Here is a 14445-nt window from a genome sequence, read left to right as displayed (position 1 = left end):
CTTTCGCACACGTTTCGCTCACTTGTGCACGAGCTTGGTTGCATGCGTGCGCGCTCGAAATTCGCTCGCGACCTTTATGGGTGAAAGGCGGCTTAGAGTTCCACGAAACCAATTATTACAAATGTAATGGCGCTCGAGCGAAACGCGCGTGCCAAGACTAGATCAGTAAAGCTCTGTGACGTAAAAGCTATACATTGTTTTTTCTACTTTTTATTCATTTTTTTCAATGCTCCCAATAATAATAATAATTATTATTATATAATAATATATAACAATGCTTTTTATTGAATATTATTATCAGAACTTTTCAGTTTTACATTTCAAAACTACACTTATTATTATTATTATGTTAGACCCGAAATGATTTTTTTAGTTCATTCCTAATTTTTTTTAAAGTTACTTGGGTTTTTAGATTATTGTTCCTAGCGTACCAGAGCTCCATAATCTGATGCTTTTTACGTTATGTTACATTACATTACATTACGTTACATTACGTTACATTACGTTGCGATACATTACTAATAATCAGCTAGACTAATACCCAAGGCACCACCTTAAGCCTAAGTCATCAAGCGATTTTGAAAGCCTTTAATTCAGGGGGCCGGGTTACGTTACATTACGTTTCGTGACATTTACGTGATATTTACGTGACATTTAAGTGGCATTTAAGTGGCATTTAATTTACATTTACGTGATATTTACGTGACATTTAAGTTACATTTAATTTACATTTACGTGATATTTACGTGACATTTAAGTGGCATTTAATTTACATTTACGTGATATTTACGTGACATTTAAGTGGCATTTAATTTAATTATCAACTTATGGTGAAACTTATACTTTTTGACCTCTTACCACGGTCAAAATCCAACACGGTCCTTATATTCGAAAGGTTTCAATCTGAGGTCACGATGAATTCTACTATAAAAACCTTTTTAGTTTGACCAGAAGTGTATCACCGAAGTCATCAACCTGCATTAAGAATCCGCGTATAAAAGCTTTTTTACATCTGTAATTTACCTTTTCAGTTACATTAACTTCAATAAGTTTTCATAATTAGTACTCTGTTACCGTAAATACATTTAAGTCGAAATATTAATATTGTTAATAAAATATTTCAGGTTTCCATGGCAACAACGCCCACGTCACAAAACTCCCAAAATGCCGCCAATCAAAATCAGAAGAAAATGAACGGCCATAGCTCCGGGAAGAGGCTCCACAGGGCGCACACCAAAAACCCTCCGAGGGTGCCCGATCGTCCGCAGTACGCCCGCTCCGGCAGGCGCCACGAAGCCAAAGCGGACCGTTTGGTCCAAGTGACCAAAGTGACCCGCGTATTGGTCATCATTGGCTGCACGGCCGCTTTCATTTTCTACATTTACAATTTCTTTAAAATGTACTGGGAGTACCCCACGGTAAGCATTCCCATATTTAACTATATTTAACTAATTGGTTAATTAAATTTACTTCATTATTCAATTAATTAAGGATGTAATAAATAAATTATGATTATTAATTAATTGGTGAAGTTAATGTACTTAACTATTCAATTAATTATTTACGTAATAAAATAAATATTGATTATTAATTAATTGATTAATTAAATTTACTTAACTATTCAATTGATTATTTACATAATAAAATTAATATTGATAATTAATTAATTGGATATATAAATTTACCTAACAATTCAACTGATTATTTACATAATAAAATTAATATTGATAATTAATTAATTGGATAAATAAATTTACCTAACAATTCAACTGATTATTTACATAATAAAATTAATATTGATAATTAATTAATTGGATAAATAAATTTACCTAACAATTCAACTGATTATTTACATAATAAAATAAATATCGATAATTAATTAATTGGATAGATAAATTTACCTAACAATTCAACTGATTATTGACATATTAAAATTAATATAGGTAATTAGTTATTTACTTAACTATTAAATACACTATATATATTATAAAATAAATATGGATAATTAAATAATTGGTTAAGTATTTACTTAGTTATTCAATTATTATTTAATTATAATAAATAAATATATACATATAGATATTAAATGAATTGGTTATGTAAATTTACTTAAATATTCAATGAATTATTTATATATATATATATAAAAAAATAAATATTATCAATTTTCCAATTAATAATATAAATTGAAAGGTTGTAGACGTCAGCGTTGCTTTTCCTGACGAACCGGATTTGCCGGCTATAACCATATGCAACCACAACGTGTAAGTTTATTAATTAACAACTAATGATAATTTCACCAAATTTAATCATTTCTGTAATTAAAGCCTAAAAAAATCGGAAGTGAAGCTGTACAACGCGACATTGTACGAGGGAATTTTACACTTCAAAAACCACGTAAGACGTTAATTTGGAAATTTGAGATTAACATTCTCATGATTTTTGCCTTCAAACACAGACGACTATTTTGAGGCAAATTTTGGCCAGGCTAAAAATGGAGGAACTTTTAAGAATGACTTTTAACAACAGCGAAATGTTCGAGCTGTGCATGATCAGACAAGAAACGAAAGATCGGATTGTCAAAAATTGCGAGTAAGTACCAGTACATTGACTTAAAGGGTCGAGTATTAAGTATCGGGGCATCACAATTATTTAAAGGGAATATAAAGTATTGGGTTGTCATATTGACTTAAAGGGCGTATTAAATATTGGGACATTACAATGACTTAAAGGGAGTATACAGTATTTGGTTGTCATATTGATTTAAAGGGAGTATTAAGTATTGGGACGTCATATTTACTGAAAAGGAATGTAAAGTATTGGGACGTCACATTGACTTAAAGGGAGTATACAGTATTTGGTTGTCCTATTGACTTAAAGGGAGTAAACAGTATTCGGACATTAAAATGACTTAAAGGGAGTATACAGTATTGGGACATTAAAATGACTTAAAGGGAGTATACAGTATTGGTACATTAAAATGACTTAAAGGGAGTATAAAGTATTGGGACATTAAAATGACTTAAAGGGATTATAAAGTATTGGGACATTAAAATGATTTAAAGGGAGTATACAGTATTGGGACATTAAAATGACTTAAAGGGAGTATACAGTATCGGGACATTAAAATGACTTAAAGGGAGTATACAGTATTGGTACATTAAAATGACTTAAAGGGAGTATAAAGTATTGGGACATTAAAATGACTTAAAGGGAGTATACAGTATTGGTACATTAAAATGACTTAAAGGGAGTATAAAGTATTGGGACATTAAAATGACTTAAAGGGATTATAAAGTATTGGGACATTAAAATGATTTAAAGGGAGTATACAGTATTGGGACATTAAAATGACTTAAAGGGAGTATACAGTATCGGGACATTAAAATGACTTAAAGGGAGTATACAGTATTGGTACATTAAAATGACTTAAAGGGAGTATAAAGTATTGGGACATTAAAATGACTTAAAGGGAGTATACAGTATTGGAACATTAAAATGACTTAAAGGGAGTATAAAGTATTGGGACATTAAAATGACTTAAAGGGAGTATACAGTATTGGGACATTAAAATGACTTAAAGGGAGTATAAAGTATTGGGACATTAAAATGACTTAAAGGGAGTATAAAGTATTGGGACGTCACATTGACTATAACGGCCCAAGTATATAGTATTCGAACATCTCATTAACTTAAAGGGAGTATGAAGTATTATGACGTCATATGGACTATGAAGGTACTGTATTATACAGCATTGCGACATAACATTGACATAAATGGAGTGTACAGCCAACTAGTGGTTTAGCAGAAACTTCTTTGAACGAATCATTTTCCATTAACAGTTGGAATAGTGCTCTTACAAACATTTCACTCTAAAAGTCAGTTGGTAGCATTCCTAGTGGCAAAAAGTCAAAGTAGCTGATCCATCGTCCACATTTTACTTTATACTCCGCTTATGAGCTTAGCGCCGATTTAATTAAGGTCGGCGGAGACGTTTGGAAAAAAATACCCGGCGTCGTTGATTTTTTTCGGCGGCGGCGGCGGCGGCGTGAAGGGGAAAAAATCTCTCCCCCCTTTTGAAAATTTCAAAACAAAATTCCAAAATGGTTTTGAAAAAAAGTAACGTAGGAAAACTCAAATAAATTTCGGCGGCGGGAACAAAATTTTACGGCAGCGGCGGTTTGGCGGCAGAGAAAATATCGGCGACGGCGGCGTTGAACCGGCGGCGCTAGGCTTAACTACTTTTTTTGAAAATTTCAATTTTTAATATTAAACACTTTATGTATTAGAATTAAAGGGAGTATAAAGTAGCACTGCTATATACTCCCTTTAATTGTTTAAGCTGACTTTTAAATAATGAATTAATGTGTTTTGTAGAAAATCGGTTTGGCTATATTTTCAAAAGAAACTTTGTTTCGTATTAAATTCTGAGTGGACGAAGAATAACACCAGAATTAAACTGGTCGCCAACGATTCTGGTAATTATTTAGTATAGTTTAGTTAAAGCATACCTCTAAGTAGACAAATAAGCTCTTTCAAGGTGGAATCTTTGTCCAGAAAATGTGATGTCAAATCTTGTGTCTCCGATTCCCGCGAAAATGAAAGATTTGAAAAATATCTCGGACCCAGCGCCGCTGTGCGGTCGAGAATGAAACTATATTGGGCTGAGATAAATAAACCAATAGCAAAAAAAAAACGTTCTTTTGCCTCTGTGGGGGGAACGAATTTTCTAAGGGAATACCGAAATTTATCTCTTTTGGGGAAGTTCAAGCTAGCCTTGCACCAAACGGGATTAAAGAAACGTCAGCTTCGGCAATTCCAAGTGTATGTTAAGGCTACTTTGATACGCAGTACGGAGAGACATAGGTCGATTTGGACAAGCATATCCGCCATAGGCAGCATAGCCATTTGTCTACTTAGAGGTATCATTAACTTATGGTTAAAGAGATAGTGTCAGAATTTTCTTGCTGTATTGGATTTTTGTATGAAATATATAAATAGTTAATGATAATAATAATGGTAATGACAATTGAAGCTTTTAAATGGAAGGGTTGACTTCCCTGCATTTTTTAATTCCTATTAATGACGTCATTAGCGGGTAGAGGGTTTTATTGGTTGGTACTAGAGCGAGCCGAGAGAGAATGTTTAAAGGGAAACCAGAGATAAAATATAGTAGGACCAACATTTCTCAAGCTTAATATCTTAAACCTAACTTTCGCGGCTCCTGATTGGTCAAATTTGGTCAAATCAAAGTTATTTGAACTAATAATATTTCGAGCAACAAGTTTCTAATTGGAACCAAATCCGTAAACCCAACGGTTCTCGAGATACTTTTTAAATGACCTTGAAGACCTGGCTCAAGGTCATTCAATTTTACCCTAGTAAATGTCCTCCTGCCCGATGAATGTTCCATAGAAATTTGAAATTTAAAAAAAAAACGTTTTTTAGTTATTTATAATTCTTCGTTTTTATATAATAATTGAAAAATATATAATTAATTTATCAAAATTTTAATTCCATAAGGACCTTCAAAGCTCTTACTAGTAAAAATGGTTCAATTATTTAATATTTGAACTAAATATTAATTCAGTGTTTAAAAAAATTGGCAACAGATGTAGCATCCTTCGACTTAAACAAAAATACTATCCGCGTTTCTACTAGGTGAATTTGTTTACGGTGGCATACAATAACGTTACGAGTCCCGGTGGATGTAATTGGTCTAAGACTAAACTGAACGATATGAAAAAAGCACTTAATTTATTTGCGTACAGAATTCAGAGCAGTGCTGGACCTGCACCCGGAAGAGTATTTCTATCCGAATCAAACGGGGGCCGAGGTTTACTTCCACAGCAGCATCGCACTTCCCGACTCCAGGACTTCGCACTTCCCGGCCATGGGCGGAAACTCGTACGCACTCGGGATTCAAAAAGTAACCTTCTTCTTCATCATTCCTGAAGCTACCTTTGTTACATTCAAAACCATTGTGTTACTCTATGTGACCATTGTGTTGATAGCGTAATAATCGGGTGCAATAAAGTTAGAAGTATGAACTTAAGGGAAATAAACGAACTAAATTTAATTGAATTTAGTTCACTAATTTTAATTTAAGGGAAATAAATTAATATAGAAATTATAACTTAAGGGAAATTAATATAAAAATTATAACTTTATATAAAAATTATAACTTAAGGGAAATTAATATAAAAATTATAACTTTATATAAAAATTATAACTTAAGGGAAATTAATATAAAAATTATAACTTTATATAAAAATTATAACTTAAGGGAAATTAATATAAAAATTATAACTTTATATAAAAATTATAACTTAAGGGAAATTAATATAAAAATTATAACTTTATATAAAAATTATAACTTAAGGGAAATTAATATCCAAATTCTAAATTAAGGGAATTTAGTTCACTAATTATAATTTAAGGCAATTTAGCTCACTAATTATAACTTAAGGGAAATTAATATACAAATTCTAAACTAAGGGGAATTAATATCCAAATTATAACTTAAGGGATATTAATAGCCTAGCCAAATTATAACTTAAAGGAAATTCATAGCCAAATTTTAAATTAAATGAAATTTATAGCAAAATTATAACTCAGGGAAAATTAATAACCAAATTATGACTTGAGGGAAATAAATAGCCAAATTACAACTTAAGGAAAATTTATAGCCAAATTAGAACTTAAGGGAAATTAATATCCAAATTCTAAATTAAGGGAATTTAGTTCACTAATTATAATTTAAGGCAATTTAGCTCACTAATTATAATTTAAGGGAAATAAATTAATATAAAAATTATAACTTAAGGGAAATTAATATACAAATTCTAAATTAAGGGAAATTAATATCCAAATTCTAAATTAAGGGAAATTAATATCCAAATTCTAAATTAAGGGAAATTAATATCCAAATTATAAGTTAAGGGAAATTAATAACCAAATTATAACTTAAGGGAAATTAATATCCAAATTATAACTTAAGGGATATCAATAGCCTAGCCAAATTATAACTTAAAGGAAATTCATAGCCAAATTTTAAATTAAATGAAATTTATAGCAAAATTATAACTCAAGGGAAATTAATAACCAAATTATGACTTGAGGGAAATAAATAGCCAAATTACAACTTAAGGAAAATTTATAGCCAAATTAGAACTTAAGGGAAATTAATATCCAAATTCTAAATTAAGGGAATTTAGTTCACTAATTATAATTTTAGGCAATTTAGCTCACTAATGATAATTTAAGGGAAATAAATTAATATAAAAATTATAACTTAAGGGAAATTAATATACAAATACTAAATTAAGGGAAATTAATATCAAAATTCTAAATTAAGGGAAATTAATATCCAAATTATAAGTTAAGGGAAATTAATATCCAAATAATAAATTAAGGGAAATTAATAACCAAATTATAATTTAAGGGAAATTAATATCCAAATTATAAACTAAAGGGAATTAATATCCAAATTATAACTTAAGGGATATTAATAGCCCGATTATAACTTAAGGGAAATTAATAGCCAAATTATAACTTAAAGGAAATTCATAGCCAAATTTTAAATTAAATGAAATTTATAGCAAAATTATAACTTAAGGGAAATTAATAACCAAATTATGACTTGAGGGAAATAAATAGCCAAATTACAACTTAAGGAAAATTAATAGCAAAATTATAACTTAAAGGAAATTAATAGCCAAATTGTATCTTAAGGGAAATTAAAAGCCAAATTTAAATTAAATGAAATTAATAGCAAAATTATAACTTAAGGGAAATTAATATCCAAATTATAACTTAAGGGAAATTAATATCCAAATTATAACTTAATGGAAATTATAATAGCCAAATTCTAAATTAAGGGAAATTAATATCCAAATTATAACTTAAGAAAAATTATTAGCCAAATTATAACTTAAGGTAAAATATTAGCCAAATTATGAATTAAGGAAATTAATAGTTAAACTATAACTGAATAGAAATTAATTAATTAATTACAGACAACCGTTGCGTTAATGGAACCACCGTACCAGACTATGTGTACCAATTACACCACACGATACGCAAGAGCTGAAAATGACGACGACCGTCTACGACATTTGGGCAAAAGGGTAAGTATCGCACAGATTGTAAAAAGGCCCAAAAAGAACAAGTTCGTTTAATACCTCCACTTTAATTGTTTCACGGCGTAGATTTGTTACCAGCAATGCTTGGCCGAACTTGCCAACCACACTTGCATTCCGAATTGCATTCCAGAATGTTTGGTGTTCATGAAGAATTACTTGGGCAAGTACGACGTGTGCACCACCAGTTACAGAGAGCAAAGTTAGTAGCTGACCTATTTTAAATTTTACTCGGCTTAATTTTTATTATAACTAATTATTATGAACTTGAATTAATTAAATATAATTATAATGAACTTTAATGAATTATATATAATGATAATGAACTTTAATGAATTATATATAATGATAATGAACTATAACGGCTTATAACTAATTATTATGAACTACAATGGCTTTTAACTAATTACTATGAGCTATAACGGCTTATAATAATTTTATTATAATTAATTTATTGTCATTTTATTATAATTAATTTATTGTCATTTTATTATAAGTAATTATTGTCATTTGATTATAATTAATTTATTGGCATTTGATTATAATTAATTTATTGTCATTTTATTATAATTAATTTATTGTCATTTTATTATAAGTAATTATTGTCATTTGATTATAATTAATTTATTGGCATTTGATTATAATTAATTTATTGTCATTTTATTATAATTAATTTATTGTCATTTTATTATAATTAATTTATTGGCATTTGATTATAATTAATTTATTGTCATTTTATTATAATTAATTTATTGTCATTTTATTATAAGTAATTATTGTCATTTGATTATAATTAATTTATTGGCATTTGATTATAATTAATTTATTGTCATTTTATTATAATTAATTTATTGTCATTTTATTATAATTAATTTATTGTCATTTTGTTATAATTAATTTATTGTCATTTTATAATAATTAATTTATTGCCATTTTGTTATAATTAATTTATTGCCATTTTATTATAATTAATTTATTGTCATTCTATTATAATTAATTATAATTCATGTTATAGTTAATTGTAAATTATATTATAGTGAATTATAAAATATATGATAATTTATATTATAGTTAATTATAAAATATAATATAATTTATATTATAGTTAATTGTAAAATATATTATAATTTACATTATAGTTAATTATAAAATATATTATAATTTATATTATAATTAATAATAGATTATATTTTAATTAATTATAGTTCATATTTTAATTATTTAAAATTGGAATTACACTTAATTATAATAAGCATTTTAGTTTGTTATCATAAATCGTAAATCTTAAAATTTGAATTTGAATTTGTTATCATTAATTGTATAATTAATTTATTATTATTAATTTAGTACAATGTTGTGGAGATATTATGGCGCGCAAGGAAAAATGCTCAAAAGAATGTCCTTTAGAATGCAAGTAAGTTAAAATAACGGTAATTTATGAATTACAAATTAGTAATGTTATTAACTATATAATAATTTTACTATTAAATTACTTCCAAGCGTGCAGCTCTACGATATACAAATTGACCCGGATCCCGGCTTTTATTTGAACCAAGTATGAGTTTAGATTATTAAAAATTCTTAAAATTACACAGTAGTAAAACTACTATTTTAGTATGTAAATTTCTAATTAAATTAAATTTTGAAATTAAACTTTCAGGACAGTAGCGACGAATCTACAGAAACCCCAAAAAGATACCATAGTCAAAAGTTCGTGGAACTTATAATCAATCTTCAAATGGTACGACACACCATTTATACGCACAACCCCAAAATTACGGTAAGTGGTTTGCCGTGACATCTATTGACGGTTTAGAAAAATACAAATAATATTAAAGGGAGCATAAAGTGTTTGGAAAATTGCTAGGGCAATAACTTAATATCAAATCCCGATTTCTTCCTTTACGAAAAAGGTTGATCAAATTTTGGAAATTTGATCCAAATTTGGTCAAACGAAGTGGTATTTGGTCGAAATATAATTTAATCAAATATTTTTTCAAACTTTGATCCGCATTTGATCAAACCTTACTTAATCAAATGCCATTTGATCAGTGTATGATAAAATTTAATGTGATCAAATACAATTTGTTCCAAGTTTTTAAAAAGTTTATTTGATCAGAATTGATAAACGTTTTCATCAGAATTTGATTATTTTTTTGATGAAATACCATTGTTTCGGAATTTGCTAATATTTTACTTGCTAAAATAACATCAGAATTTGATTAAATTTTACTTTTACTGATATCAAAATTTCATTAGAAATATATCCCTTACGAAAATGGTTGATAAAATTTTCAAATGTGATCAAAACTTTGATAGGAAAATAATTTGATCAAATATGTTTTATCAAATTTTGCTCCTGATTTGATCAATTCTTTGTAGTTTATATTTGATCAAATTTTTATAAAAAAATATTTGATTAAATTTTGGTAAAACAATATTTGATAAAATCATTTGATCAAAATTTTATCAACCATTTTCGTAAGGGTTACATCGTCATATCGGCACTCTGTTTTATAGTATGATAGAAGTTTTCCTCCAAGTTTATGCAGTGAATTGTTTATCAGAATCGTCTTGGAAAGAAACATCTTTTCCAAAAAGCCCAGAGGAACGCCCGTGCCCTAACTTTGCAGAAGGCAATCTTCTACCTGTAACTCGAGCCTACAGCTTTATATTTCGTTGAACCCAAAACTACTACTTTATACTCCCTTTAACTCGAACCTTGTACTTTATACTCCCTTTGACTGTAGCCTTCTACGTTTTACTCCCTATTACTCAATCCTTGTACTTTATACTCCCTTTGACTGTAGCCTTCTACGTTTTACTCCCTATTACTCAATCCTTGTACTTTATACTCCCTTTGACTCGTCCCGTTTACTTTATACTCCCTTTAATTCGGACCTTGTACTTTATACTCACTTTGACTTGAACCTTGTACTTTTTACTCCCCCCCTTAACTCGAACCTTGTACTTTATACTCCCTTTGACTTGAACCTTCTACTTCATACTCCCTTTGACTCGAGCCTTGTACTTTATACTCCCTTTGACTCACCCCGTGTACTTTATACTCCTTTTAACTCGAATCTTCTTCTCTATACTCCCTTTAACTCAATCCTTTTACTTTTTACTCCGTTTGACTCTAACCTTGTACTTTAGACTCCCTTTGACTCGAAACTTGTATTTTATACTCCCTTTAACTCTAACCTTTTACTTAATACTCCCTCTAATTTGAATCATCTACTTTTTACTCCCATTAACTAACTGAATCTTTAACAGTCCATCGAGATTTTGGGCTACGTGGGCGGATATCTGGGCATATGGCTGGGAGTATCCATACCACTACTGTACGATTACATCATGAAAATTGTGATTTCGTTCAAAAGGGAGGTTTTGAAGAAACGTCATTTCAAAGACATTCTACACCATGGTCGTTTAAATACTGGCGATAGTATTAAAACGATAAGGCAAGAATACACGATCGACCTTTCCAAAGACATAAAACACTGTAATCCTACTACTGTTGGTTAACCTTTCTTGTAACCCATTTGATACGATTTTGTCTCGTAGTTTTTCCATTGTAACAATTATAAAGGTACTTTAAAAACTTGGATTGTTTTCAAAGCAAAAAGTCGTTATTCGTGTTACGTGGTTTTTCCTCTCTCACGACTAAATAACGATAATTTAGTAAAGAAAATGGCGGATAATTCCTAAAGTATTAAAGGGAATATAACCTCAGGTATTTGGTGTGGAACACCAACGTTTGAAGCTCTGGCCGCTCTTGCCTTTGGTTTTAAAAATGTTTGGCGCCACTGTACAGGGAAACTTGAAAAATTAAAGGGGTCTTCCATAAAGATTGATTTGCAGGTTATATTCCCTTTAAGGTAATATATGAACTTTTTTAAAATGTTTATTTTAAAGGGAATGGAACCTCCAACGCGTTCTTTATGGAAGACCCCATCAATTTCGTTTATTCTTTTCACAATCAACGATTATCAGCGCCGCAGGTGTGAAAAGCCGTGGCAGGCAGCGGACAATATTGGAACCCTCGGAGGGCGACAGAAATACCAGAGGTTATATTCCCTTTAAAATTATCTATTAGTATGAACACATTTTTGGTGATAGTAACCCTTTAAGAGATTAACGGTTTTTTTTCAATTCGATTATGAATAAAACTTGATTATTAAAAGATTGTAGTTATTTAAATTTGATTATATCTGTGAAACTTGTGAGACTTGGTACAAACTATAAATTGTAAATGTTTATTTTATGAAATTTAATTTTTAACCATAACTATCCTTTAAATTTAAAATATTTTTTTCGTTTTTTCAGTTTGGTTACTTTTGTTTTTACTAAATAGTCAACTACGTATAATTTATATTTTTGAAATAATATATAATTTTGAAATAATGTGTAATTTTGAAATAATGTGTAATTTTGAAATAATGTGTAATTTTGAAATAATGTGTAATTTTGAAATAATGTGTAATTTTGAAATAATGTGTAATTTTGAAATAATGTGTAATTTTGAAATAATGTGTAATTTTGAAATAATGTGTAATTTTGAAATAATGTGTAATTTTGAAATAATGTGTAATTTTGAAATAATGTGTAATTTTGAAATAATGTGTAATTTTGAAATAATGTGTAATTTTGAAATAATGTGTAATTTTGAAATAATATATAATTTGGAAAAATACATAATTTTGAAATAACATATAATTTTTAAATAATATATAATTTTGAAAAAATATATAATTTTGAAATAACATTTAATTTGGAAATTATATGTAATTTTGAAATAACATGTAATTTGGAAATTATATATAGTTTTGAAATAACATGTAATTTGGAAATTATATATAATTGTGAAAAATATAAAATTTTGAAAAATATAAAATTTTGAAAAATATAAAATTTTGAAAATATATATATCATTTTGAAATAATATATAATTTTCAAATAATGTATAATTTACAAATAATGTACAATTAACATTTAACAAATAATATAGAATTTAAAAATAATATAGAATTTACAAATAATATATAATTTAAAAATAATATATAATTTAAAAATAATATAGAATTTACAAATAATATATAAAAAAGAAATAATATGTAACTTATAAATTATACATAATTACCGATTAATCTATAATCTAAAAATTAATTATAATTTACAAATATCAAATAAACATTAATGTAGCGAGAAACAAAATAAAATTACGAATTAATAGTTAGGTTAATAATTAAGTTTGGAAGATTAAATGTTACAATGAACATAATGAAGTTATAAGTCTTGATATAGTATCTAAAGCAATATAATAAAAACATTACGGAAAATAATCCAAGTTTCTAATTGATCAAAAACTACTATGTAGTTCTGGAATTAATAAACTTGTTCTCAATTAAAACAACGATGAAAATTGTCAAAATAGATTCACCAACACACACGGCGCCTTAGACGAATGAATTCCGGGACCTGCAAATTCCACTGAATAGGCCTTTCCATAAATTAACGCGGCCTTCTTGTTTACTGTTTTTTCCCACTTCTACAATGCTTCCCCAGCTCGCCCACTAAAGAGAGCTAAGTAATTCGTCCATAGGCTTAGCTCAGTAACTGCACTATTTCAAGAACCAATTGGGCAGCCATAGCAAAATTATGGAATAGCCTATTTCTTTAACAAGCGCGAAACCTTTTTCCTATCCCTCTATCGGGGAAAATAGGTGTTACAGCGATTGCGCAAGTTAACAAAATAGCAAACACTATTTTCAAGATGGCCAGGGACGGGTTAACACTATAGTCACTGACTAGTCTGGGTAAAAAGGGGGATATAAAAACAAGAAGGACAGCCAACATTTTGCTTCACCCGGCAGAATTAAAATAGGAGTTCATTATCACTTGAGTTACATGATGTGATTTTTTAAATAAAATGGGATTGATGAATGATGAATTTATGATACGCCATATTCGCCACTTTTATTAATATTTAGTTAAATTTTTCAAATTGACTAGTGAGCCCCCAGATTTCAATTAATTTTAGTAGTCAGAGCATTTATTTTAGTAGTCAAATGCCATGACTATAGTGCCTTATGTCCAACCTTGATTGGGGACCCTGGGCCAAGTAGAATTCGGAGCCCCTAAAAAAATTCAGACCTAACATTATGACTTATAATAATATTAAAAAAATAAAAAAACATCTGGGCCCCTGGGCCATAGCACACTTTTCACATGCCTTGTGACACCTTGGCACATGCACAGAGTGAGTGACGCTTTTTTAATCGTTTAGAAGGATCGAAGAAAT

At 28.7% G+C, this 14445-nt stretch overlaps 1 protein-coding gene across 1 annotated transcript; it reads left to right on the top strand.

Annotated features, from left to right (window-relative positions):
* The first annotated feature begins 1130 nt into the window (after nucleotides 1–1130).
* On the top strand, nucleotides 1131–11669 carry LOC149958826 (bile acid-sensitive ion channel-like). The gene is made up of 12 exons (XM_090167256.1): nucleotides 1131–1418; nucleotides 2194–2264; nucleotides 2328–2397; nucleotides 2459–2592; nucleotides 4378–4478; nucleotides 5772–5929; nucleotides 8019–8129; nucleotides 8211–8343; nucleotides 9489–9555; nucleotides 9642–9696; nucleotides 9802–9921; nucleotides 11418–11669. Exons 1-12 carry the CDS (start codon nucleotides 1131–1133, stop codon nucleotides 11667–11669), a joined length of 1560 nt encoding a protein of 519 aa, XP_090023382.1.
* The last annotated feature ends 2776 nt before the right edge of the window (nucleotides 11670–14445 follow it).

The sequence above is a fragment of the Leiobunum rupestre genome, chromosome 2 (assembly GCF_980474605.1).
Source record: "Leiobunum rupestre chromosome 2, qqLeiRupe1.1.hap1, whole genome shotgun sequence".
In the NCBI taxonomy this organism is placed as follows: domain Eukaryota; kingdom Metazoa; phylum Arthropoda; class Arachnida; order Opiliones; family Sclerosomatidae; genus Leiobunum; species Leiobunum rupestre.
The sequence above is the reverse complement of the archived record's forward strand: the minus strand, read 5'-3'. Positions and strand labels throughout refer to the sequence as shown.

Excerpts from the sequence above, each read along its gene's own strand:
- LOC149958826 (XM_090167256.1), top strand. The coding sequence starts at position 1,131 with ATGGCAACAACGCCCACGTCACAAAACTCCCAAAATGCCGCCAATCAA. Across the intron at positions 2,265-2,327 it reads ACCATATGCAACCACAACGT|CCTAAAAAAATCGGAAGTGA; the intron begins GTAAGTTTATTA and ends CTGTAATTAAAG. Across the intron at positions 9,556-9,641 it reads GAATGTCCTTTAGAATGCAA|CGTGCAGCTCTACGATATAC; the intron begins GTAAGTTAAAAT and ends ATTACTTCCAAG.